The sequence below is a fragment of the Microcaecilia unicolor genome, chromosome 3 (assembly GCF_901765095.1).
Source record: "Microcaecilia unicolor chromosome 3, aMicUni1.1, whole genome shotgun sequence".
NCBI classification, from domain to species: Eukaryota; Metazoa; Chordata; class Amphibia; order Gymnophiona; family Siphonopidae; genus Microcaecilia; species Microcaecilia unicolor.
The window spans coordinates 292,259,245-292,284,395 of record NC_044033.1 but is presented as its reverse complement, the minus strand read 5'-3'; the positions used below and the strand labels follow the sequence as shown (position 1 = coordinate 292,284,395).

At 45.3% G+C, this 25,151-nt stretch overlaps 1 protein-coding gene across 2 annotated transcripts in view; it reads left to right on the top strand.

Annotated features, from left to right (window-relative positions):
- The window catches only part of ESPL1 (extra spindle pole bodies like 1, separase), a 548,935-nt gene extending 531,440 nt beyond the window's left edge, over positions 1 to 17,495 (top strand). For both annotated transcript variants that reach the window (XM_030198173.1, XM_030198172.1), the window contains exons 30-31: positions 16,185 to 16,349; positions 16,714 to 17,495. In XM_030198173.1, coding sequence (XP_030054033.1) covers positions 16,185 to 16,349; positions 16,714 to 16,915 — 367 coding nt within the window. In that variant the 3' untranslated portion in view covers positions 16,916 to 17,495. The remainder of the gene's footprint in view (positions 1 to 16,184; positions 16,350 to 16,713) is intronic.
- The last annotated feature ends 7,656 nt before the right edge of the window (positions 17,496 to 25,151 follow it).

The window sequence follows — 25,151 nt, the reverse complement described above, 5'->3', positions numbered from 1 at the left end:
CTGACTAGGCCAAATAACAAGCTAATGATATCATATTTGAGAATCTGCAAAAAGCAGGGTTGAACAATGGGTCTTAACACAACCAGGTACAACTTTCTAATTGAATATAGCACCTATAATGAAATAAAAATGGGCAAAAGGAATAAAATGAGGTTTTTTAAAATGGGACTTATTTTCCATCAGATGGCACTGAGATCATAAGATGTTATGAAAGGTATTACTAAAGAAAGATGTGAAACTGGTATCTTAACAGAAAGATATTTTGGTAAACGACAAAAACTAAATGTTCCAAAAACATGTTGACTTTAACGGATATGGGGCAATCTCTTGAAATAGCTAGAACGGAAAGACAGATGGTACAGATGCGCATGTGGCCGGATACGAAAGTATGATCTCAGAAATTGAGAAATATTAGGAAAAAAAAGGTACCTCACAATAGACTTCTATTGGGATCTGTGGGTATAAAAGGGATAAGATTTTGAGAGAAAGTTGGAGTTCTCCCCAACGCTTGCTCAGACGGCAAGGCCCTGTGCGACTGAAACCAGAGTCTGTCTGATGTCTGTACTTAATTGAACAACTTGGTAAGATTAAAGTCTTCTTTCTGAAATTTATCTCTGTCTTTATTTCCAATAATTCTTTACCTGTCATTCTAACTTAAAACTAAGCCACATACAACTCACACACACTCTTTACACTAAGTGTCATAGATTTCTAATACTATATATATATGGGAACTTAAATGGACAAAGATCTACTTAGATCCTGATAGATAGAAAACTATGGTCATGGACAGTATCCTAGACTTATGCCTTCTAATATCTACACGAGAGACATATCACTGGGATGGAATATCAAAAGGATTTAGGCAGGCGGCCCAACACATAGTGGAAGCGCAGACCCGTTGGCCCTACAGAAGGGTATTCCTAGGCCACAAAGAGGGCCCTTAGAATTTACAAAAACAATAGGGATTTTCAAACCTTCAGGTGCTGCTCTCCCTAGGCTCTCAAGCTCCCATTCCATTCTGGTTTCTTCTCCCTGCTCAGCCTGATTAACCCCCTCTTCCATCCAATTCCTCCAATCCTCCTCCTCCTTTTCACCCCACCCCTCCCTATTACAGGTGGGCAGCATGATATACTGATTGCTGGTCCAGGGGAACTGGGCTCCTTCATTCTCCCTCCCTCTTGTGGTCAGAGGCGGTATATGGCCAGCTTGCCTATCCCCTGGGCTCTCACTGCTGGGACTGGAAATGCATTCTGGGAGATGTAGTTTAGGGTTTTGCTGCTTCATTCTATACATCTGGGATGTAGCCTTGTCACAATAGTCAGTTGTAATAAATAGATGCGTGTCTATACTAAAGGCAAGTTCTTCGTACAGTTAAACATAAGGAACTGATCTAAGTTAGTGTATGTAGCAAGCTAGTCCTGGTGCAGAGTGAGTGTATAGTTATACAGTGAACACTATACAGAGATCAATTGTCTTGTAATAAGCCCATCCAGTCTGCCCAGTTGAGAATGTTCCTGTTAAAATTGAAGTGCCAGATTTAAACTAGTACTGTATTTATAACCAAGCTAGATATGTGTACTTCTAAAGTATTTTTTTCATAATACTTCCATTAGGTATAACAACCTCAGGAGAACTGCAGTAGCACTTAGCAGCTAGTATTTGGAGGAGAGGAATCTGCATTTCAGCCCAGAAGGAATATACAAACTAGCAAAATCCACATTGCTAGTTATTGTATGTAAAGGTCGTCGGCAGGGGCGTAGCCACGGGTGGGCCTGGACGGGCCCAGGCCCACCCACTTGCCCTCCAGGCCCACCCATCCAAATCCTTCATCGCTGTCACTGCCTTTTCTCCCGCGGCTTCCGGGAGGCAGCGATCAGCGTTACCTGTCAGTGCCTGCCCTGAACTTATGCTTCTCGTCTCCCCAGGCTTCGTTTCTTCGCTCGTCGGCAGCGCTGCTATTCAAACAGGCAGCTCCGCTCCTCTCTGCCGCGTCCATCCGGCCCTCTGATGCACTTCCTGTTTAGTAGGGCCGGATGGACGCGGCAGAGAGGAGCGGAGCTGCCTGTTTGAATAGCAGCGCTGCCGACGAGCGAAGAAACGAAGCCTGGGGAGACGAGAAGCATAAGTTCAGGGCAGGCACTGACAGGTAACGCTGATCGCTGCCTCCCGGAAGCCGCGGGAGAAAAGGCAGCGACAGCGATGAAGGATTTGGATGGGTGAGCCTGGAGGGCAAGTGCTGGATTTGTGGTTTGTTGGTTGGGGGGGAAGGGATACTTTTGCCAGAGACAGACTTGTAGAAGGAAGGGGATTAGAGGGAACTGGGAAGGAAGAGAGCTGCTGGAGGTGGGAGGAAGGGGCTGGAGAGCTTCTGGAAGAGGGAGGGAAGGGAGAGAGCTGCTAGACATGGGAGGGAGAGGAGGAAGGGGTTGGAGAGCTGCTGGACAAGGGAGGAAGAGGAGGAAGGGACTGGAGGGAAGGGAGAGAGCTGCTGGACATGGGAGGAAGAGAAGGAGGGGGCGATGGAAGGGAGAGAGCTGCTGAAGGAAGGGGAGGAGGGGACTGAATGGAAGGGAGAGAGCTGCTGGACATGGGAGGAGAACTGGAGGGAAGGGAGAGAACTGCTGGTACAGCACAAGGAGGGAGGGAAGGGAAACAGAGATACTAGACCAAGGAGATGAAGGAAAAGGGAATATTAAACCTACAGCTTGAGGGAGGGAGGCAGGAAATCAAGCAACCAAACCAGATGCTGGAAAGAGGAGGGAGTGAGAAGGAGAGAAGCTGGATGGGGTAGGGTCAGAGAGAGTAGAAATATATTGGCACTGGGGACAAAGAGAGGGGAGAAGATGGACAGAGTAATATAGGGACACAGAGAAAAGGAGATACTAAACATGGAGGTAGATAGAGGTACAGAGATGGAAGAAGATGGAAGGATGGCAGAGAAAGAGGGAAAATGGATGGGTGGGGAGAGAGACACTGGATGGAAGGATGCAGAGAGAAAGGGGAGAGACTGGAAGGATGTGGAGAGAGAAGGGACACTGAACAGAAAAGGGTAGAGAGATAGACACTGGTTAGAAGGAGGGAGAGAGACATTAGATGGAAGGATCAGGAGAGAGGGTAGATGGGTAGAAGGATGGGGAGAGAAAGAGGGAAGACGCTGGATGGAAGGGTAGGGAGAAAGAGGTGACACTGGATGGAAGGATGCAGAAAGAAAGAGGGGAGACTATTGGAGGATGGGGAGAGAGAGGGGAGACACTGGAAGGATGGGGAGAGAAAGAGGAGAGCTGCTGCATGGAAAGGGTGCGTAGTGAAAGATTGGAGAATAAGAGGAAGGGGCATGGGGAGAACAAGGGTGAGAAAAAGATGAAAAGCCATAAGTAGATGAAGGAAATTAAAGAATGGATAGTAAGAATGAATTAAATCTAGACACAGAGAGAGGCAGAAAAATATTGAAGAAAGCAAAGAAAAAGGAGAGAAAAATGACAAATGGCCAGGAAACCCTGGCAGAAGAGTTAAACGAAAGAAAGCAGAATCTAGAGACACAATGAGACAAAGTAAATGGCCATACAACAAAGGTAAAGAAAATAATTTTATTTTTAATTTAGGATAAAGTAATATGGTGTTAATAAAGTTTCAGAGACCAATACTTCCTTCCTTAGGTCAGGAGAGGATACCGTAACAGCATTATACTGACCTGAGGCAGGAGGTTTTGGCCTCTGAAAGCTCACTGAAAAGGATTAGTAAATTGTCTGAAATCAGATGCACTGAAAAGCAGCACTTTACCCTGTGTGACAAATGCATCTGAGTGTGACTAAATTTTGCTGGGGGGGGGGGGGGGGTACAGAGAAAATTTTGTGCCCACCCACTTTGGGTTCAGGCCCACCCAAAATTGGCAGTCTGGCTATGCCACTGGTCATCAGTAGTTGGAACAGAGGTGGAGAAAATCCTCTTGAAGCTTTTGCTGTCCACAAGTGTCTTTCTTTTTGTATGACAGCCTTTTACAGGAGTTTTCCTGTTGCCATTTTGTTCAGTCTGAGCCCATGACATTGGAGAGAGACCCCATTGCACATGTTTCTGAGATGAAATTGTCATGGTCTGTAAATTATCATGATAGCTGGGGTGAGGTGCCACTTCACAAAGATTCACAAGGATGTAGCTCGGACCAGGAAAAACTCCCTCATCTTTAATATTTTAAAAATAAGAGTTACGTATTACTTCAGAGCTTATGCCACATGTTTGAATACAGTAAACATGATGGGTTGTTCTGTAAATAAGAAGGCATAGATAGAATTTGTCATGTAGTTTTCTTTAATAGGAGAACATTTAACTATTTGAGCAATTCTCATAAGGGAAAACAGAACATTTCAAGTGTACTTCTACATCTAGGTCATGGGTTCTCAACCCAGTCCTCGGGACACACCTAGCCAGTCAGATTTTTAGGATACCCATAATAAATATGCATGAGAGAGATTTGTATACCTTACCTCCTTGGTATGCAAATTTATCTCATGCAGTGTGGGTATCCTAAAAACCTGACTGGCTACTACTACTACTTATCATTTTTAAAGCGTTACTAGATGTATGCAGCGCTGTACACTTGAACATGAAGAGACAGTCCCTGCTCGACAGAGCTTACAATCTAATTAGGACAAACAGGACAAGCGAGAGATAAGGGAATATTAAAGTGAGGATGATAAAATAAGGGTTCTGAACAAGTGAATAAGGGTTAGGAGTTAAAAGCTGCATCAAAAAGGTGGGCTTTTAGCTTAGATTTGAAGACTGCCAGAGATGGAGCTTGACGTACCAGCTCAGGAAGTCTATTCCAGGCATATGGTGCAACAAGATAAAAGGAACGGAGGCTGTAGTTAGCAGTGGAGGAGAAGGGTGCAGATACTGGGGGTCACAATTGACCGAAATCTCACACACGAAGACCATGCGAAAAATACAGCAAAGACAATGTTCCACTCAATGTGGAAACTTATAAGGATCAAACCTTTCTTCCCAAAGGAAATATTCCGCAGCCTGGTACAATCAATGATGCTAAGCCATCTAGACTACTGTAATGCCATTTATGCCGGATGCAAAGAACAAATCATTAAGAAGCTCCAAACCGCTCAAAACACAGCAGCCAGACTCATATTTGGGAAAGCGAAATACGAAAGCGCCAGACCCCTAAGAGAAAAACTACACTGGCTCCGATTAAAAGAATGAATTGCGTTCAAAGTTTGCACCCTGGTCCACAAAATTATACAAGGGGAAGCCCCGACCTATATGTCAGACCTTATAGACCTACCTAACAGGAACATAAAAAGATCAGCACACACATTCCTCAATCTCCACTACCCCAGCTGTAAAGGACTAAAATATAAATCTACATACGCAACCAGCTTCTCCTATATTTGCATGCAACTATGGAACGCACTACCGAAGGCCATAAAAACAACGCAAGACCTAACTATCTTCCGAAGACTACTGAAAACTGACCTGTTCAAGAAGGCATACCACAAACAACCATCCTAATTACTAAATAATAAAACTGATCATGAACTAGACAAAACCGAACTTTTATCACTTGACTGACCTACCTCACTGATATTAACGAACAAGCACTACCACTCTAATCCTATGACGAAAATGATTTCTCTATAATTGATGACGTAACATATGATACAATCCAATCTATTACTCAGAAACCTACAGACAATAACATAACGTATTCTTCTTTACCATGTTTGTATGCACCTTAATGCAATACCACTTTCATCCTTATGTCGAAAAAGATTTCTCTATAATTGATGTAATCTTCTTTACCATGTATGTATGCACCTAAATGCAATACCATTGTAACTCTGCTAACCGGTAATGGCAATCGCCATTACGGCAAATGTAAGCCACATTGAGCCTGCAAATTGGTGGGAAAATAAATAAATAGAGAGATTTACCCAGTGAACGGAGTCCCTGGGGAGGAATGTAGGGAGAGATACTGAGGAGCTGCAGAGTGAATGCACTTATAGGTCAATAAGAGGAGTTTGTATGTGGAAACGGATAGGAAGCCAGTGAAGTGACTTGAGGGAGAGGGCTAATATGAGCGTAACGACACTGACGTTAAAGATTGAAGAGGAGAGAGATGGCTAAGTGGGAGACCTGTGAGAAGCAAGTTGCAATAGTCTAAGCGAGAGATGATGAGAGTGTGGATGAGGGTTCTGGTAGTGTGCTCAGAAAGGAAAGGGCGAATTTTGCTGATATTATAGAGAAAAAAACGGCAGGTTTTAGCAGTCTGCTGAATATGTGTAGAGAAGGAGAAGGAGTCGTCAAAGATGACCCCAAGGTTACGAGCTGATGAGACAGGAAGGATGAGATTGTTATCCACAGAAATAGAGAATGGGGAGGAGGAGAGGTTGGTTTAGGGGGAAAGATGAGAAGCTCAGTCTTGGTCATGTTTAGTTTCAGATGGCGCTGAGACATCCAGGCAGCAATGTCAGACAGGCAGGCTGATACTTTGGCCTGGATTTCGGCTGAGATTTCTGGTGTGGAGAGGTAGATCTGGGAGTCATCAGCGTAAAGATGATACTGAAAACCATGGGATGAGATCAGAGTACCAAGGGAGGAAGTATAGATGGAGAAAAGAAGATGTCCCAGGACGGATCCCTGAGGTACACCAACTGACAGTGGGATAGAGGTAGAGGAGGATCCACTAGAGTATACAATAAATGTACGCTGGGAAAGATAAGAAGAAAACCAGGAAAGAACAGAGCCCTGAAATCCAAGTGAGGACAGCATATCAAGGAGCAGGCTGTGATCAACAGTGTCAAAAGCAGCAGATCGAGAAGGATGAGGATAGAATAGAGACCTTTGGATCTGGCCAGGAACAGATCATTGGAGACTTCAGCAAGCGCTGTTTCAGTTGAATGAAGGGGGCGAAAGCCAGATTGAAGTGGATCAAGAATAGCTTGAGATGAAAGAGGAGGAGTGGCGTAGTGGTTAGGGTGGTGGACTTTGGTCCTGAGGAACTGAGTTCGATTCCCGGCACAGGCAGCTCCTTGTGACTTTGGGCAAGTCACTTAACCCTCCAACCGGTGTTGCCTGCCGCATTGAGCCTGCCATGAGTGGGAAAGCGCGGGGTACAAATGTAACAAAAAAATAAGGCAACACCGGTGAACAAGCACGTTCAAGTATCTTGGATAGGAAAGGGAGGAGGGAGATGGGGCTAAAGTTGGAAGGACAGGTAGGGTCCAATGAAGGTTTTTTAAGGAGTGGTGTGACTACGGCATGTTTGAAGGCATCAGGAACAGTCACAGTTGACAGTGAAAGATTGAGGCTATAATAGATAAAAGGGATGACAGTAGGAGAGAGAGTGTTAAGTAGATGGGTGGGAATAGGATCAGAGGAACAGGTAGTTAGTTTTGAGGAGGAAATAAGATATGTAGTTTCCTCTTCAGTGATTTCAGAAAAGGAAGAAAAAGAGGCAGGGGTTGGAGGGTTGAGAGAATGGACTAAGGGAAGGAGAGGTGGAGGTGACCTGGTTGAGAATTCAAGTTTAATCTTGTGAACCTTATCATGAAAGAACTCAGCCAGAGTCTGGGGGGAAAGTGAAGGGGGGGAGGGTTGGAGGTGAAGGCACTTTGAGGAGAGAGTTCAGTGTGGCAAAGAGACATCGAGAGTTTGAGTCAAGAGAATTTGTCAACTGGATGTAATAGTCCTGTTTGGCAAGTAAAAGAGCAGACTGGAAGGAGGGCAGCAAGAATTTGAAATGTGTGAAGTCATTATGGGCACGGGATTTCAGCCAAAGGCGTTCTGCAGAGCAGACACAGGAACGTAGGTAGCGGATTCTAGAGGTCAGCCAAGGCTGGGGTTTGGTACGTTTTACAGAATGGGGAATGGGAGGAGTGAGAGTATCCAGAGCAGAGGACAGAATAGTATTATAGGAAGAGACAGCCTGATTGACAGACTTGGATAACATAGTGGTAGAGAGGAGATTTGAAACATTGGAGGACAGAGTAGAAGGGTCAATAGCCTGAAGATTCCTAAATGTATTGGTTAAGATTGGACGGGACTGGGGAGGAGGGTGTTTAAGTGTGAAAGTTATCAAATGATGGTTAGAGAGGGGAAGAGTTGAGGCACAGAAACTGGAGAGTGAGCAGTTTGAGGAGAGGATAAGATCAAGACAGTGGCCGTTCTGGTGAGTGGGGGCAGTGGAGCACAGTCGAAGATTGAAAGAGGATGTTAAAGCAAGGAACTGCAAAGCATAAGAGTCAGAGGGATCATTAGCATGAATGTTAAAATCCCCAAGAATGAGGGAAGGAGATGAAGGTTCAAGAAAGAAGGAAAGCCAAGCATCAAAGTCAGTGAGAAAGGAAGAAAGGGACTTATCAGAGGGTGAAAATGACTGCTACTCGGAGAGGCAGAGGAGCAAATAGACGGATGGAGTGGACTTCGAAGGAAGAAAAACATTGAGACTGAGGTAGAAGAAGAGGTTGAAATCTACAAGAGGGAGAAAGTAGTAGCCCGACACCACCTCCACGGCCAACTGGGCGAGGAGTATGGGAGAAAAGATAACCTCCATGGCATAGGGCCACGACTGAAGCAGAGTCTTCAGGGTAAAGCCAAGTTTCAGTTAGGGCAAGTAGATAGTACGAGAGAGAAAGAGGTCATGGATGTAGGAAAGTTTGTTACAGACAGAGCGGGCATTCCACAGAGTGCAAGAGAAAGGCAGGGAAGGAGGGGGGAGGAGAGGAACAGAAATTAGATTGGAGATATCATGGTGCGACCTGCACAAATAGGATGAGAGCTGATGTGGAGGACCAGGATTGGGATTAATGTCCCCAGCGGAGAGCAGGAGAAGGAGCAAGAGAGTACAGAGAAGAGTAGGAGAGATACGACAACAGCGACGAAGGCAAAATGTACTCAGATAGAAAAGAGATGGATGAATGGAAGGAAGAAAATGTTGAAGGTTGAGAGCTGAGAAAAAGGAAGAGGAAAAAAAGAGATGGTGAGATGATGAATACAGAGGGTGGATAATGTGTTCCTGCAGTGTACAGTGGTTTCAGATGGAGAAACAGATTAGGAAGGGATAGTACCAAGAAGAAAAAGTGTACTGGAGCCATAAATAGTAACTGGGAGGAAAATAAATGTAAAGAGAAAAATGACAACGCGCGGCACCTAGAACGGAGGCCCTGAGTGGAGCAGAGTGGACCTGGGAGTCACCCCGGAGAAGGCTGTAAAGGATATGCAGACGAGCTGCAAGTCCTCCACAGCACTTGAAAGGCAGCTGGTGGTAGAGGTGGGCACCTCTCAGCTGAGGAAAGGCTTACCAGGGGTTAGGCTGAAGACAGCATTCCTCTCCTTGAGAGTCACCTGATCCTAGCCAAAAAGCACCTGGAAACCCTTGGCACTTGGAGCGAGGACCCTGAGAGGTGCCCATCTCTACCATCAGCTGCCTTTCAGGTGCTGTGGAGGACTTGCAGCTCATCTGCATATTCTTTATAGCCTTCTCCGGGGTGACTGCCAGGTCCACTCCGCTCCACTCAGGGCCTCCGTTCTAGGTGTCCAGCACTCCCACCAGATGCTGTGTAGGACTTGCATCCCTTCTGCATTTCCTCACAGCTGTAGCCACGGTGACTGGCTAGGTGTGTCCCAAGGAATGGGTTGAGTACCCCTGATCTAGGTGAATGTATTTTCAGTGTCTGTAATTAGGTTATCAGCAAATACTTAGGGCCAACAACTACTACTACTACTACTTAACATTTCTAGAGCACTACTAGGGTTACGCAGCATTGTACAGTTTAACAAAGAAGGACAGTCCCTGCTCATAGGAGCTTACAATCTAAAGGACGAAATGTCAAGTTGGGGCAGTCTAGATTTCCTGAAGAGAGGTATAGTGGTTAGGTGCCGAAGGCGACATTGAAGAGGTGGGCTTTGAGTAAGGATTTGAAGATGGGCAAGGAGGGGGCCTGGCATATGGGCTCAGGGAGTTTATTCCAAGCATGGGGTGAGGCGAGGCAGAACACTGATGTGCTACAGTAGGCACATCGAAATAGCAGCAGCATCTGTTGCTCCAGCTAAGACTAGAGTGGATTTAAGGCATAGGCAAACTAGGCATGTGCCTTGGGACCAAAGTTTAGGGGGGGGGGGGGAGAGGGACTGTTTGTCAGATGTGCTGAGAATTCAGGAGGCTACTATTGCAACTAGTGAGTGTTCTTGGAGAGGGAGGAAGAGATTGTTGTGAAGGAGTAGGATTAACAAATGGGGGGGAAATGTGAAACGTTTGCTGTCAGCTTAGGAAAAGGACTGGCAGCAAATGCCAGAATGTTACATGATGGTGTGCTGACCTTGGGGGAGGGCACTTCTGAATGAGCAGCAGGACAGCACTAGAAAAGAGCTAGAAAGTGCATGTACTTGTGTATTTCTCCAAGATAAGCAGGCTTAATCTCACGTGACTGACATCCACGGAGCCCGGTGCGAACACTACCAATTGCACTGTCACTAAATCTTTGAGGCAGTGCCCCCACTGCATATGCGTGGGTTCCTTCCTACATAAGTACATAAGTAGTGCCATACTGGGAAAGACCAAAGGTCCATCTAGCACAGCATCCTGTCACCGACAGTGGCCAATCCAGGTCAAGGGCACCTGGCACGCTCCCCAAACGTAAAAACATTCCAGACAAGTTATACCTAAAAATGCGGAATTTTTCCAAGTCCATTTAATAGCGGTCTATGGACTTGTCCTTTAGGAATCTATCTAACCCCTTTTTAAACTCCGTCAAGCTAACCGCCCGTACCACGTTCTCCGGCAACGAATTCCAGAGTCTAATTACACGTTGGGTGAAGAAAAATTTTCTCCGATTCGTTTTAAATTTACCACACTGTAGCTTCAACTCATGCCCTCTAGTCCTAGTATTTTTGGATAGCGTGAACAGTCGCTTCACATCCACCCGATCCATTCCACTCATTATTTTATACACTTCTATCATATCTCCCCTCAGCCGTCTCTTCTCCAAGCTGAAAAGCCCTAGCCTTCTCAGCCTCTCTTCATAGGAAAGTCGTCCCATCCCCACTATCATTTTCGTCGCCCTTCGCTGTACCTTTTCCAATTCTACTATATCTTTTTTGAGATACGGAGACCAGTACTGAACACAATACTCCAGGTGCGGTCGCACCATGGAGCGATACAACGGCATTATAACATCCGCACACCTGGACTCCATACCCTTCCTAATAACACCCAACATTCTATTCGCTTTCCTAGCCGCAGCAGCATACTGAGCAGAAGGTTTCAGCGTATCATCGACGACGACACCCAGATCCCTTTCTTGATCCGTAACTCCTAACGCGGAACCTTGCAAGACGTAGCTATAATTCGGGTTCCTCTTACCCACATGCATCACTTTGCACTTGTCAACATTGAACTTCATCTGCCACTTGCACGCCCATTCTCCCAGTCTCGCAAGGTCCTCCTGTAATCGTTCACATTCCTCCTGCGACTTGACGACCCTGAATAATTTTGTGTCATCGGCGAATTTAATTACCTCACTAGTTATTCCCATCTCTAAGTCATTTATAAATACATTAAAAAGCAACGGACCCAGCACAGACCCCTGCGGGACCCCACTAACTACCCTCCACTGAGAATACTGGCCACGCAATCCTACTCTCTGCTTCCTATCTTTCAACCAGTTCTTAATCCATAATACCCTACCTCCGATTCCATGACTCTGCAATTTCTTCAGGAGTCTTTCGTGCGGCACTTTGTCAAACGCCTTCTGAAAATCCAGATATACAATATCAACCGGCTCCCCATTGTCCACATGTTTGCTTACCCCCTCAAAAAAATGCATTAGATTGGTGAGGCAAGACTTCCCTTCACTAAATCCGTGCTGACTTTGTCTCATCAGTCCATGTTTTTGTATATGCTCTGCAATTTTATTCTTAATAATAGCCTCCACCATCTTGCCCGGCACCGACGTCAGACTCACCGGTCTATAATTTCCCGGATCTCCTCTGGAACCCTTCTTAAAAATCGGAGTAACATTGGCTACCCTCCAGTCTTCCGGTACTACACTCGATTTTAGGGACAGATTGCATATTTCTAACAGTAGCTCCGCAAGTTCATTTTTTAGTTCTATTAATACTCTGGGATGAATACCATCAGGTCCCGGTGATTTACTACTCTTCAGCTTGCTGAACTGACCCATTACATCCTCCAAGGTTACAGAGAATTTGTTTAGTTTCTCCGACTCCCCCGCTTCAAATATTCTTTCCGGCACCGGTGTCCCCCCCAAATCCTCCTCGGTGAGCGCAGGGCAAGCAGTCTATTGTTTTCCGCGGAGCAGAAGTTGTTTTTTAATCTTTTCAAAGCGCATCAAACTTTTTTTTTTTGTTCCTTCCCTTTTTTGGGATATATATATACATATATTTTTCTTTGTATTTTTCTCTTTTCAGCCTTTGGTGCCTCTGCACCCCTCTCTTTTACCCAGGAAACATTGACCAATTTCAGGTACGTGTCTACATGAGCTCCCCAGGCCATAGAGCCTTTTGACCTTTCATCAGCAGTTTTACCCTCCATGTCAGTGATGGTGCCAAGTGGTTTTAAGAAGTGTACTTATTGCAATAGGACTATTTCAGGCACAGACCCCCATAATTGGTGTGTTCAGTGCTTGGGTCCAAAGCACTGGGACATACAGTGTAGCCTCTGCCTGTACTTGCAAGGACCCTTAAGAGTCCAGCGTGAAAAACGTTTTGATTCTCTGTCTATATCGGCATCCACATTGAGTATGGCAGGGGGATTCAGCACTAGACTAGAACCTGCATTGGTATCAACATCAGATGCACTGACGCAGCATCAATATGTTCTGACATCGGACCTGGTACCACGTACGGACTCTGCATCCTTGTCGTCGGTACTGCATGCATCAAAGGACATGCAGCATTTTTTTTTTTAAACCCTAAGAATTGCCATAGTTCTCCAGCTAGGCAATCTATCCACACCTCCCCTGTATCAATGTCCTTGATGCACAGGAAGCATCCATGCCGCAGTGACTGCTCTTCTTCTCTCCAGCATAATTTGCATTGAGAGTCTTTGAGATCTCCTGCACAGGCTATACTGCAGGCTGCATCCACACAGCTTTCTGAGCCAGTACCGACACCTACTCTGCCGGAGGAAATCCAGGCTATGCTCAAGGAAGAGCTTTCAGGGCTACAGCATTCGCAGTCAATACAGGCTTATAGGGTGCTTGCACGAGCCTCAGACCAGCTCATTGGTACATCGGAGAGAGAGTCACAGAAGAGTTCCCACACACCAGCTCAACACCAATTGTCGGGTGCAGCACAACCTGACTGACGCATGAGTCAACATCATAAATACATGTAAGTAAAGTGTTGCCATAATGGGACAAACCAGAGATCATCAATCCCAGTATCCTGTTTCCAATAGTAGCCAATCCAGGTCACAAGTACCTGGCAAGATCGCAAAACAGTACAATACATTTTATGTTGCTTATCCTACAAATAAGCAGTGGATTTTCCCATCCATTTTAATAATGGCTTATGGACTTTTCTTTTAGGAAGCTATCCAAACCTTTTTTTAAACCCCACTAAGCCAACTGCTTTTACCATATTCTCTGGCAACGAATTCCAGAGTTTAATATCACATTGAGTGAAGAAATATTTTCTCCAATTAGTTTTCAGTTTACTACTTTGTAGCTTCATTGTGTGCCCCCTAGTCCTAATATTTTTGAAAAGAGTAAACAAGCTATTCATGTCTACCCATTCCACTACACTCATTATTTTATATCTCCATCGTGTCTCCCTTCAGCCGTCTTTTCTCCAAGCTGAAAAGCCCTAGCTGTTTCAGCCTTTCCTCATAGGGAAGTCGGCCCATCCCCTTTATCATTTTCGTTGCCCTTCTCTGTACCTTTTCTAATTCCACTATATCTTTTTTGATATGTGATGACCAGAATTGCACACAGTATTTGAGGTGCGGTGCGGTTGCACCATGGAGCGTTACAAAGGCATTATAACATCCTCATTTTTATTTTCCATTCCTTTCCTAATAATACCTAATATTAATAAGGGTTGATGACACATCAATATCATATATAAACTCGAAACAAAGAATTTTTTTAAAAAGCGGGAAAACTATAAATGAACACAGTGACATGGTTAACACATTTGTAAAAAAGGAAGCGAGAAAATAGTACAATACATGCTGGTAAATGGGAGGCCTCCAAAACCCACTGTACCCACATGTAGGTGCCCCCTTCACCCCTAAGAGCTATGGTAGTGTTGTACATTTGTGGGGAGGGGGGTTGGGGGCTCAGCACCCATGGTAAGGGAGCTATGCATGTGGGAGCGTTGTCTGAAGTCCACCGCACTGACCTCTAGGGTGCCCAGTTGGTGTCCTGGCATGTCATGGGGGCGAGTGTACTACGAATCATGGCCCCTCCCACAACCAAATGGCTCAGATTAGGACGTTTTTGAGATGGGCGTTTTTAGTTTCCATTATCGCTAAAAAAAAACAAACGCCCAGCTCAAAAATGTCCATTTTTTTTGAAAATACGGTTTGGCCCGCCCCTTCACGGACCCGTTCTCGGAGATAAAGCCCATGGAGATGGGCGTTTCCGTTCGATTATGCCCCTCCACGTGCACTCTCTGGACAAGATAGCACTTCAATTTTGTTTGGGTGAGAAAATTCGGACTATGTTTGCGGGGATATCAGTGGAGGCACCTTCCGTTTCTAATTTACAGAAGCAATTATGGGATTTGGTACCTGGGAAGGAGCTGGGCCAGCTCAAGAAAAGATGGGAATTGGATGTGGGAAGGGACCTTGCATCTTGGGATGTTATAACCCACCTTAAGAACATTCCCTATTTAATTAGTGGGGCTGGATATCGAGAATGTGCATTTAGAGTCGTTCATAAAGCATATTTCTCACAAGTTCAGTTATTCCGGGTGGGGGGAATTGGAACACCCACCTGTTTGAAATGTACTATGGATGAACTCTCTATATCATGGGTTATGGGGATGTCCCGTCATAAGAGGTTTTTGGAGGCGAGTGGTGGCCTTTCTCACCCTTATGATGCCGAGTCGTATACAGGGAACACCTACCCAGTTGGTGCTTGATTGTCCGGGATCATTTAAGGGGCTTAATGCGGGAGAAGTGTTGTGCCGCAAGCTATGCTTGATAGCTAGGAAATGTATTTTGCAAAAGTGGGCTTCACAAGATAAGCCTGAGTTCTGGCATTGGAGAAATCAAATACATCAAATAATAACATGGGAAGCGCAGGAAGCCAGAGGCTCTTATAAACGTAAGATCTGGTTTCTTAGTATCTGGAATCCTTATTTGGCTATGTTAACACAGCAAGGTAGAAGTTTAATCCTTAACACATTATGAAGGTGGCTGGTGCTACATTTTGGTACTTGTCTTAAAAAAAAAAAATTCATAATAAATAATAAGGGGGACAGGGTGGGTAAGAGAGGGGAGGGTAAGGGAGGGGATGGGGAGCTCAAAGGATTCAAAATACTAAAATGTTCCTGGTTAATAAGGTGATATACATGGTTGAAATATTATAAGCATGTTCTTTTGATGATTGGAATCTGGTACATGTGATCTTAATAATGTATACAAAGGGGGGGAGGGAGGATTGGGGGGAAAGGTAGGGGGGGAGAAAATGACAAAAATAAGTTGATGACGGAATTATGCTGTGATTGTTGGCATTTTGTTCATGCCAGAGGTTGTCCAATTTTAGATGCCTTGTCATCAATAAAAAATGTTGAAATAAAAAAATATATATATTTGGCAAAAAACTACACAATAGTTATCTGCTGCCAAGTTTGGAAGAAAGCTTTTTCGCACCTAAGTAGTGCTTTTGTAAGTCTTGTGGTGCAGATTAACTGAAACAGAACAGGAATTTTGTCTGACCATGTTACCATTTTAATAAACGTTGTACCATCTTCCACATAGCACACGTTTTGTCAGCTGATAACATTGTGTTTAATTGTACACATTAATGTTCATATTCAGAATAAAATTTGTTCATAACTGGCATTTGTGATGACCTTGCCCAGCTGAGCTCAAGAAGACTCAACTGGAGAAGCATTAGGTCTCAGATTGACCTACACAATACCCTTGATACAGACCGAGGTGATAGGAAAGTTCTTTCAATTACTAGGTTTTGTCTTGTCTACAGATATGCAGGGCATGGGGCAGGTGTCCAGTTTCTGGATGGACAGTCTCTCATGAGACTTGATGGGAATGCGGTGTCCTTGCTATTTGGATGTAGTACAGCTGCCCTGGTTGTTCGTGGAAATCTAGAAGGAGTGGGTATCATCCTCAAGTACATCATGGCTGGCTGGTGAGTTAAAGACCTTCAGTCCCTCTAAAGGCAACTTCTTGCTTTAGAAGCAACTATTGTCATTAGATCAACAATGGGACAGACCTATAACCCCCCCCCCCCCCCCCAAATACCCTCCAGGCATAGAGTTTTTGAATATAGAACTCTTGTTTGTGTGGTTGCTGTATTGGTTCTAGAGACAACTAATTCTGTAAAACTTGTTTTTATTTGGGTTTTGTTTTGTTTTTTAGTATTTTTATAAACCACCCTGACCCGTTTGTTCAGAAAGGGAGTTATAGCAAATTTTAATAAACATAAATGCACTCTTGTATATCTTTGCAGTGTTCTGACTTAATACCTTTTTGGTTTTTGCTTTTTCCTTTAGTCCTCTGGTGCTGGGAAATCTCTGGGATGTGACTGATCGAGATATCGACCGGTACACAGTAGCATTGCTTCAGAGTTGGATAAAGGCTGGATCAGGAGCCCCAATCCTCAGATATGTTGCTCAGTCCCGCCAGGCTACTAAACTCAAACACCTAATTGGTGCTGCTCCAGTTGTCTATGGATTACCAGTCTCACTGTGCTAAACCTGTGTAAAACTGCAGGCTAGCTGGACCATCCAAGGAGGAGATATTTAATGCAGGCTATCCTATTACAATGGTTTGGAAATACTTTTTTTGTGGCTTAGTCCACCACATACTCCTACTGTTTGTTTTTATATTCCTGCTCTTGATTGACTTGCCAGCATGCCTCCAGATACTGGTGAATGGAACCACTGCTTCCTCCCAGTTTGTGGTGGGCTCAGAATACTGTGTTGTACTTAATATTCATATTGCAGACTTTATATGATGAGTGTTGGTCTTATATGGGGAACATGACCCCACAGGCATTATTTATTAAATGTATTTGGGGAGGACCTCTGAATCTACCCCACCTAAGGTAATTTCGTCTTTTGTAACTTGTCTTAGTAAAATGTCTGACTTCAGCCCAGCATTAGCTAGGATAATTGTTCTTAAAAGGTTTGATTATATAATATTAAGTTAAATGTTTCTTTCCAATTTTATTCATGGATAGTACCATAAATGAGCATTTTATAATTTGACTTGTGTAATAAAACGAAGAATATTAGTGTGTTGTATAATTATTTCATTTGGGGGACAATGGATAAGTGAACAGAACCTACTCAGTTTTTCTGTTAAGGAACATAAATTTCTGAGGTTAAAAGAAAAGGTGTGGACAAAATATAGTGTGTGTGGAAATGGTCACTTCATAGGCAACTGAATAATGCATTAAGGCAGTTTGAAAAAAAGCAGGATCAATTTTAAATACTGAAATTGCTGTGACATGCATAATTTGTTTTAATATTAAAATTTTATAAGAATTTCAAACAAATCAAGTAATACTTGTACAGAAAATTTCTTAAATTCTTAAGATAAATCAGGAAATCAAACTATGCATAAACTTCTAAAACTCCAATATCAATTATAGTCCACTATAAGGAGAAAAAAAAAGTAGGAAAATACAAAATAACAGGAAAAAAGTGGCAAACACAGATATAGAAGGAGTAGTTAAATCCTTTCTTGAGTAACCCTCAGTCCACTTCTGAGAAGCTATTGGCAATTTTTTTAGCAGTTGTGAAGGTCATCAGGTGTGTCAGATCAAGACTGATACATAATACATGTACAGAGGAATTTTAAGCAAAACAAAGCATCTAAGGCCAGATCAAAAGCAAAGCGGACGCTAGAGGCCATTGACACCAGACTAGCACCCATGTTTGCCTGTACCCCAGGATCACATCCAGCGAGTACATGCAATATGCTCGCCAGCTCTGATTGCTAATAACATGCAAATGCATGCTAACAGGGACATTTGTAGTCCTCCCCAATGCTCAGTGGACAGCATGCCAAACAAGGGTGCTGCTACTGCTGTAAACCCTACGCCAGCTCGGAGCTAGCATTGGGGTTTACAAACCATTGGGGAGGAATGGGGAGTCCTGTCCAGCATGCATCTGCATGCTATCAGAGCCCCCCCCCCCATCTTCCCCCCTGAATATGAGACCCCAGCCCCCACTTGGTGGTCTAGTGACCCTGAACCCCATTGTACCTTTTAGATGAGAGGAGAGAGTAGCATTCCCTCCTCCTTCCTGTGCCACCTCCAAAATGGCTTTTACTGTGCTCCAGCGATGTCCAAAAGTGACACAATCCTTGCATCATAAAGGTCTTTTTAAAGGCCACACTCTTCAAGAATCCACACACTGAGGATACACACCCTCATCCATAGGCTACGAGACTCCTGAGGAAGGCCATGGTACCCTGTTAAGTCATCCTCCAATAAAGCTTTTGATTCACATCCTACGTCTTCGGTCTTTTTTGAGAAGTCTGACTCTGTTCCCACTCCCTGCCTTTTCCTGTGATTCTTAGTGGGACGTCCGTGTTCTTTCCACTTTCTGTGATTTTGTTTTGGCATCTTGCCCTGCCCAGTGCAAACTGGGATGTACTGGGCAGGCCTCTACCAGATAATCTACCAGATTCTCCCTTATATGGTACGGATGCCCTGCTCAGCCAATCACTATTTTGGAGGTGGCGCTGGAAGGAGGAAGGGGTGCTACTCCCTCATCCATCATCTAAAGAGACCAGGGGAGGAGAGGTTCAGGGCTGCTAGACCACCAGGTTGGGGCTGGAGATCCGGTGACCTCAAGCCCTCTCTTCTGTTGGGGAAGTTAGGGGGTGGGAGGTCCACTTGATCTCCACCCCCCCCCCCCTTTTGTCTATGTCCAGGGGGTGTGGGGACTTGGGAGAGCACTAGGCCCACCAAGACCTTGCCTTTGGGGGGGAGGGGGGTCCAAACGTTTGAGAGGTCTGGGCTTTTATTTTTTTTTTCTTGGGACAGCCCGGACCTGTCAAACATCCAAGTTTTAAATTTCCTTTATTGTCTGCAACTTTAGGCAGTGTTTAGGCCTTGACTTTGGCTGGGTTTTCCCCCTTGTTTTTCTGGTGCCTTGTCCCTTTTTTCAGGCACCATTGCTTCATTTGATTTGGCTACAGAGGGTTTTCGTCCATATCCACTCAAGTTCCCAATGGCTTCAAGTGCTGTACCTGGTGCAATCGGACGATCTCTGGCAAGGACACCCATTCTTAGTCTGCAGTGTTTAGGGCCCTGCTAACTGTGTCCTCCATCTGCAGATGAAGAAGCGGACCAGGGTTGCCAAAGAGGTTCAATGCGAAAGGATTTTTGGAGCCATGTCTGATGCATCAGGAGCATAGGTCCACATGGCTGCTACTGGGCCTCTTGACACTGAGAGCAGTAGTTCATCGAGTGGATCTCTACCTGTCTCGATGCTATCCACTCCAGTGGCTTCAAGTGCTGTACCCGGTGCAATTGGATTATCTCTGGCAAGGGCACCCATTCTTAGAGTCTTTGGTGTTTAGGGCCCTGCTAACTGTGTTCTCTGTCTTTGTATGAAGAAGTGGACCCAGATTGCCAAAGAGGCTCAACGTGAGAGCATTTTTGGAGCCAGGTTGATGCATAGGGAGCATAGGTCCATATGGCTGCTACTGGGCCTCTTGACACTGGGAGCAGTAGTGCAACAAGTGGGTCTCCACCTGTCTCGATGCCGATTGCTGTGCAGGGCCGTCCACCATTGGACCCGACCCCGAGGCAACATCAGGATTCGACATTGTCCTCGGTACCAAGCTTCAGGCGAAGGCACGAGCAGGTACTTGCAAAGGAACTCTCAGCCCTTCTGAAGGCCCATGCAGTTGAGCCCATTCCACCTGGAGAGGAACGGCAGGATACTTGTGCAAAAGGAGATTGGGGGAGGGGGGATTTGTCCCATTCTAGACCTAAGGTTCCTGAACAAATTCCTGGTGAAATAAAACTTCAGGATGTTTTCCATGTGCACCCTTCTACCCATGATTCAGGAAAATGATTGGCTACGCTCTCTGGACTTAAAGGATGCACATACACACATCCTGATACTTCCATCCCACTGAAAGTATCTACACTTTCACCTGGAAACACATCACTATCAGTAACGTGTGTTGCCTTTTGGCCTCATGTCAGGTCCCAGAGTTTTTACCAAATGTCTAGTGGTAGTGGCAGCGTCGCTACACAGACTGGGAATCCATGTGTTCTCTTATCTTGACGACTGAGGACAGTGCTTAGAAGTTCATGCAGAGCACTACTTGGGTGTTGGAGCTACTAGGGTTAACTACCCCAAGTCCCATCTTTTCCCTACTCAGCAACTGGAATTCATTGTAGCCCTGCTTGATACACAGAAAGTTCGAGCCTTTCTCCCGGAGCCAAGAGCAGACACTCTAGTCGCACTGGCTTCTCAGGTTCAAGCCTCGCATCAGGTCACAGCTCAGCAGATGTTAAGGTTGTTGGGCCACATGGTGTCCACTGTATACGTAACACCCATGACATGCCTTCACATTAGGTCAGCCCAATGGACCCTGGCTTCTCAGTGGTGTAAAGCCACAGGATGTCTGGAAGATATCATTTGAGTGTCCCCATAGCTTATTTGCTTTCTTTTGTGGAGGACCATTCTAACCAATTTGACCCTGGGACTTCCATTCCAAATTCCTCAGCCTCAACAGGTGCTGATGGATGCCTCTCTTCTGGATTGAGGAGCTCATGTGGCTATGTTTCACACTCAAGGAGCTTGGTGCACCCAGACAACAGATCTTCAGATCAATCTCTTGGAGCTCTGGGCGAGCTGGAATGCTCTAAAGGCTTTGAGATAGACTGTCGCACCAAATTTTGCACATCCAAACAGACAATTAGATTGCAATTTATTACACCAGCAAGCAGAGGGGCACTGGATCACGTCCTCTGTGTTAGGAGGCCATCTAGCTGTGGTGCTGGGCTTGCTGGCATGGCATGTTCCTTTGACAGTAAAACAAAGTAGAGGAGACAACAAGAGTAATAGTCTCGGGCATATATGTGAAAAAAAATCCTACTCGGGTAACTGTCCAGGGAAAACCTTTATTGCACCAGTATGGACCCAACACAGGACCATGTTTCAGCGGGGCAAACACACTTGCCTCAGGGGTTGTAGGGACACTGATGAATGTCTGGAAATCAGCATAGTCAAATAACCTGGAGTGAGTGCAATATATAAATGTAGACAGAAGCTGCTGTCGGGGAATGGTAAGACAAATGGTGCTGAAAAAAAAACAAAACAGTGTGTCATGGAGGTCTCAACAGGATGCCATGTCTGGCCGACAGGCTAAGCAACATTATGCAACCGCATGAGTGGTCTCAAAATGGGCATTGCCTGTGAGATCTTTGAGAGTGGGGCACCCCCTCAGTGGATCTCTCAAATTAATCAAAGTTCCTCAGTTCTGTTCCGGGCTTCAGGCTAGCATTGGATGCCTTCCTCCTTCATCAGGGTACAGGTCTTCTGTATGCATATCCTCCCATTACTCTTGTGCTGAAACTAAAGCAAGACCACAGGACCATGATCTTGATTACCTTACTGGCCTTGGCAGATCTGGTTCCCTCTTTTGGAGTTATGCTCCAAAAAAACATGTAGATTGGAGTGTTTTTCGACTGTCATTATGCAGAACGAGGGAACTCTTCTGCATCCCAACCCTTCAGTCTCTGGTCCTCACAGCCTGGATCTTGAGAGCCTAGAATTTGCTTCCTTGGGTCTATCGGAGGGTCTCTCCCAGATCTTGCTAGCTTCAGGAAAGATTCCACCAAGAGGTGTTACTCTTTCAAATGGAGGAGGTTTGCCATCTGATGTGAGGGCAAGGCCCTAGATCCCCTTTCTTGCCCTACACAGACCCTGCTTGAATACCTTCTATATATTTCCAGGTCTGATCTTAAGACCAACTCTGAAAGGCTTCAACTCAGTGCAATTAGTGCTTATCAACATGTAGAGGGTGAACCCATCTCTGGACAGCCTCCAGTTGTTCGCTTCATGCAAGGTTTGCTTTTGTCAAAGTCCCCTGTCAAACCTTTGCCTATGTCCTAGAACCTCAACGTCATTCTCACCCAGCTGATGAAAGCTCCTTTTCAAGCCATTGAATTCCTGCCATATGAAGTACTTGACCTGGAAGGTCATTTTCTTGGTGGCTGTTACTTCAGCTCGTAGTGAGCTTCAGGCCCTAGTAGTGGATGCACCTTATACTAAGTTCCATCACAACAGAATAGTCCTCCGCACGCACCCTAAGTTCCTGCCGAAGGTTGTGTTGGAGTTCCATCTGAATCAGTCGATTGTCTTGCCAATATTCTTTCCCCGACCTCATGCTCATCCTGGCGATTGTGAAAATTTGCCAAATAAGCAATCTAACAATGTATGTCTTATATAGTGAAAGAGAAGACAAGGTAAACAGCTTAGGGCTAACTAGGCAGTTGCCTAGAAAGGTTTTGGATCAGCAAAAAAAACATTCATTCAAAGGACATAAAAAACTAAACTTCTTAAATCTAATCAGTGATCTAGATTCTAAACACATTAACCAGCTTATTGTCGAAGGAGAAGGGCAGCCATCTTCCGACACAAATTGGGAGATGGCCAGCCTTCTCCTAAGGCCGGCCAAATCGGTATAAATGAAAGCTGATTTTGGCCGGCTTCAACTGCTTTCCGTCACGGCCAAAATTCAAGGGGGCGTGTCGGCAGTGTACCGAAGGCAGGACAGGGTGCGGTTAACAGATGGCCAGCCTCGGCTGATAATGGAAAAAAAAGAAGGGTGGCCCTGACAATCATTTGGCCGACTTTACTTGGTCCCTTTTTGTTCATGACCAAGCCTTGAAAAGGTGCCCAAACTGACCAGATGACCACCGGAGGTAATCGGGGATCACCTCCCCTTACTCCCCCAGTGGTCACCAACCCCTTCCCACCCAAAAAATAAAAAACATTTTTTTACCAGCCTCTATGCCAGCCTCAAATGTCATACCCAGCTCCATCATAGCACTATGCAGGTCCCTGGAGCAGTTTTTAGTGGGTACTGCAGTGCACTTCAGGCAGATGGACCCATGCCCATCTCCCCCTACCTGTTACACTTGTGGTGGTAAATGGGAGCCCTCCAAAACCCACCTGAAACCCACTGTACCCACATCTAGGTGCCCCCCATTACCCTTTAAGGGCTATGATAGTGGTGTACAGTAGTGGGTTTTTGGGAGGGGGCTCAGCACCCAAGGTAAGGGAGCTATGCACCTGGGAGCAATTTGTGAAGTCCACTGCAGTGCCCCCTAGGATGCCCGGTTGGTGTCCTGGCATGTAAGGGGGACCAGTGCACTACAAATCCTGGCTCCTGCCATGACGAAATGGCTTGGATTTGACCGGTTTTGAGATGGCTGCCATTAGTTTCCATTATCGGTGAAAACCAATTTTAGCCATCTCTAAGGATGGCACAAATGTTGAAATTTGGCCGTCCCCGACCCTATTATCGAAACGAAAGATGGCCACCCATCTTGTTTCGATAATACGGTTGGGTACGCCGCTTTACGGGGCCGTCATTAGGTGCCCTCATTCGACTATGCCCCTCCAAGTACTTCAGTAGACAGACATTTCCTTGCATAAATCAGAATTAACAAAACAAAGGTCTCTAATGACTAACTTTCAAATAAGAATCCATTCCCCTTCAGTGCTGCTATGGTACAAATTCATCAGCGCTTCAGGAAATCCCCTAGGTGGAAACAGCACTGTCAGGTTACAGCTATTATAAAAGTTAAAATCCTATTAGAAATACAAGAATGTAAAATGCGGAACCTGTATGCATAACAAGAAATACAGGCAAAATCCTGTTAGTAAAGCTCATCATGAATGTTAAAGGTATCCTTCTATAAAACTTGCTACATAGAATCACAAAAGTCTATGACAAGTTTCAAACCCAAACCAATAAAGTGGAGCTGTAAAAACATGGTGGTCAAAGAAGCCTGAAAACAGTACGTCGGATCGAAATTGAAAGCAAAAAGCAGCTAATGGATCTCTACATAGCAAAGGAAGGCAGTGTTTGCCAGAAAAAGGAAGTTGATAAAGCAGACCCGTGTACAAAAAAAAAAAAAAGGAACTGTTTCTTTTTTCTGAAATTTTCACTTCTTCTCAGTTTGAGAATCTGTAACAATCTGTAAAATCTATCCCTACTTATACTACAAAATGAATCCTCAAACAACAGACACAGAACCTATGGGTAGCTTGGAAATTTCCCTTGTCTGGCCAGGACAAGAAAGCATCCTTCACAGCCCATGTAACCAGTGGCGTACCGGGGGGGGGGGGGGGGGGGGGGGGGGCGGTCCGCCCCAGGTGCACGCCGCTGGGGGGTGCCGCGGCGCACGCCTGCTCCTCCGCATTTGCTAAACTTCGTTCGCTGCAGCTCCCTCTGCCCTGGAACAGGTTCCTGTTCCGGGTCAGAGGGAGCTGCAGCGAACGAACGAAGTTTAGTGAACACGGAGGAGCAGGCGCGCACCGCGCACCTGGGGGGGTGTCATTTCGCCGGAGGGGGGGGACGGTGTCATCTAGCGGGGGGGCGCATCGGCGCTCTGCCCTGGGTGCCATCCAGACCAGGAACGCCACTGCATGTAACTCATTTCCTTTTACATAGTAACATAGTAGGTGACGGCAGAAAAAGACCTGTACGGTCCATCCAGTCTGCCCAACAAGATAAACTCATATGTGCTACTTTATATGTATACCTGGCCTTGATTTGTATCTACCATTTTTAGGGCACAGACCGTAGAAGTCTGCCCAGCACTAGCCTCGCCCCGCCTCCCAACCACCGGTGCTGCCACCCAATCTCTGCTAAGCTTCTGAGGATCCATTTAGCAGAGATTGGGTGGCATTTATTATTATTAGAATTAATTTACCACCTTTTTGAA